The following is a 314-nucleotide window of genomic DNA, read 5'->3' as shown; positions in this document are numbered from 1 at the left end:
TGTCCGGGGGAACAGGCAGACACCGCATAGGACAGGGATTGAAAGAGGAGTCGGGGAGGGGAACACTACGGACAAAGCTTGTAGGCACCATGGTTCTGCGAGGGACGGGTCTGGGGGCTGGACACAGCCCTACCGAGGGTAGCCCTTGGGAGGGTCAAGGTGATGACACACACGCTGCCAGCGCTGGAACCGCCCCTGCCCACAGGTGCAGAGCTGTGAGGATGAGGGGCTGGATCCCCTGCCTGGCCTTGGCCATGCTGCTGCCCACAGCCAGCGCCCGCCGGAGCCAGGACCTGCATTGCGGAGGTGCGGAG

At 65.3% G+C, this 314-nt stretch overlaps 1 protein-coding gene across 1 annotated transcript in view; it reads left to right on the top strand.

Moving 5' to 3' along the window:
* The first annotated feature begins 221 nt into the window (after positions 1–221).
* The window catches only part of CNPY2 (canopy FGF signaling regulator 2), a 1651-nt gene continuing 1558 nt past the window's right edge, over positions 222–314 (top strand). Inside the window, exon 1 of the mRNA XM_009080542.1 lies at positions 222–306. Coding sequence (XP_009078790.1) covers positions 222–306 — 85 coding nt within the window. The remainder of the gene's footprint in view (positions 307–314) is intronic.

Source organism: Acanthisitta chloris, unplaced genomic scaffold, assembly GCF_000695815.1.
Source record: "Acanthisitta chloris isolate BGI_N310 unplaced genomic scaffold, ASM69581v1 scaffold10380, whole genome shotgun sequence".
NCBI lineage: Eukaryota > Metazoa > Chordata > Aves > Passeriformes > Acanthisittidae > Acanthisitta > Acanthisitta chloris.
The sequence above is the reverse complement of the archived record's forward strand: the minus strand, read 5'-3'. Positions and strand labels throughout refer to the sequence as shown.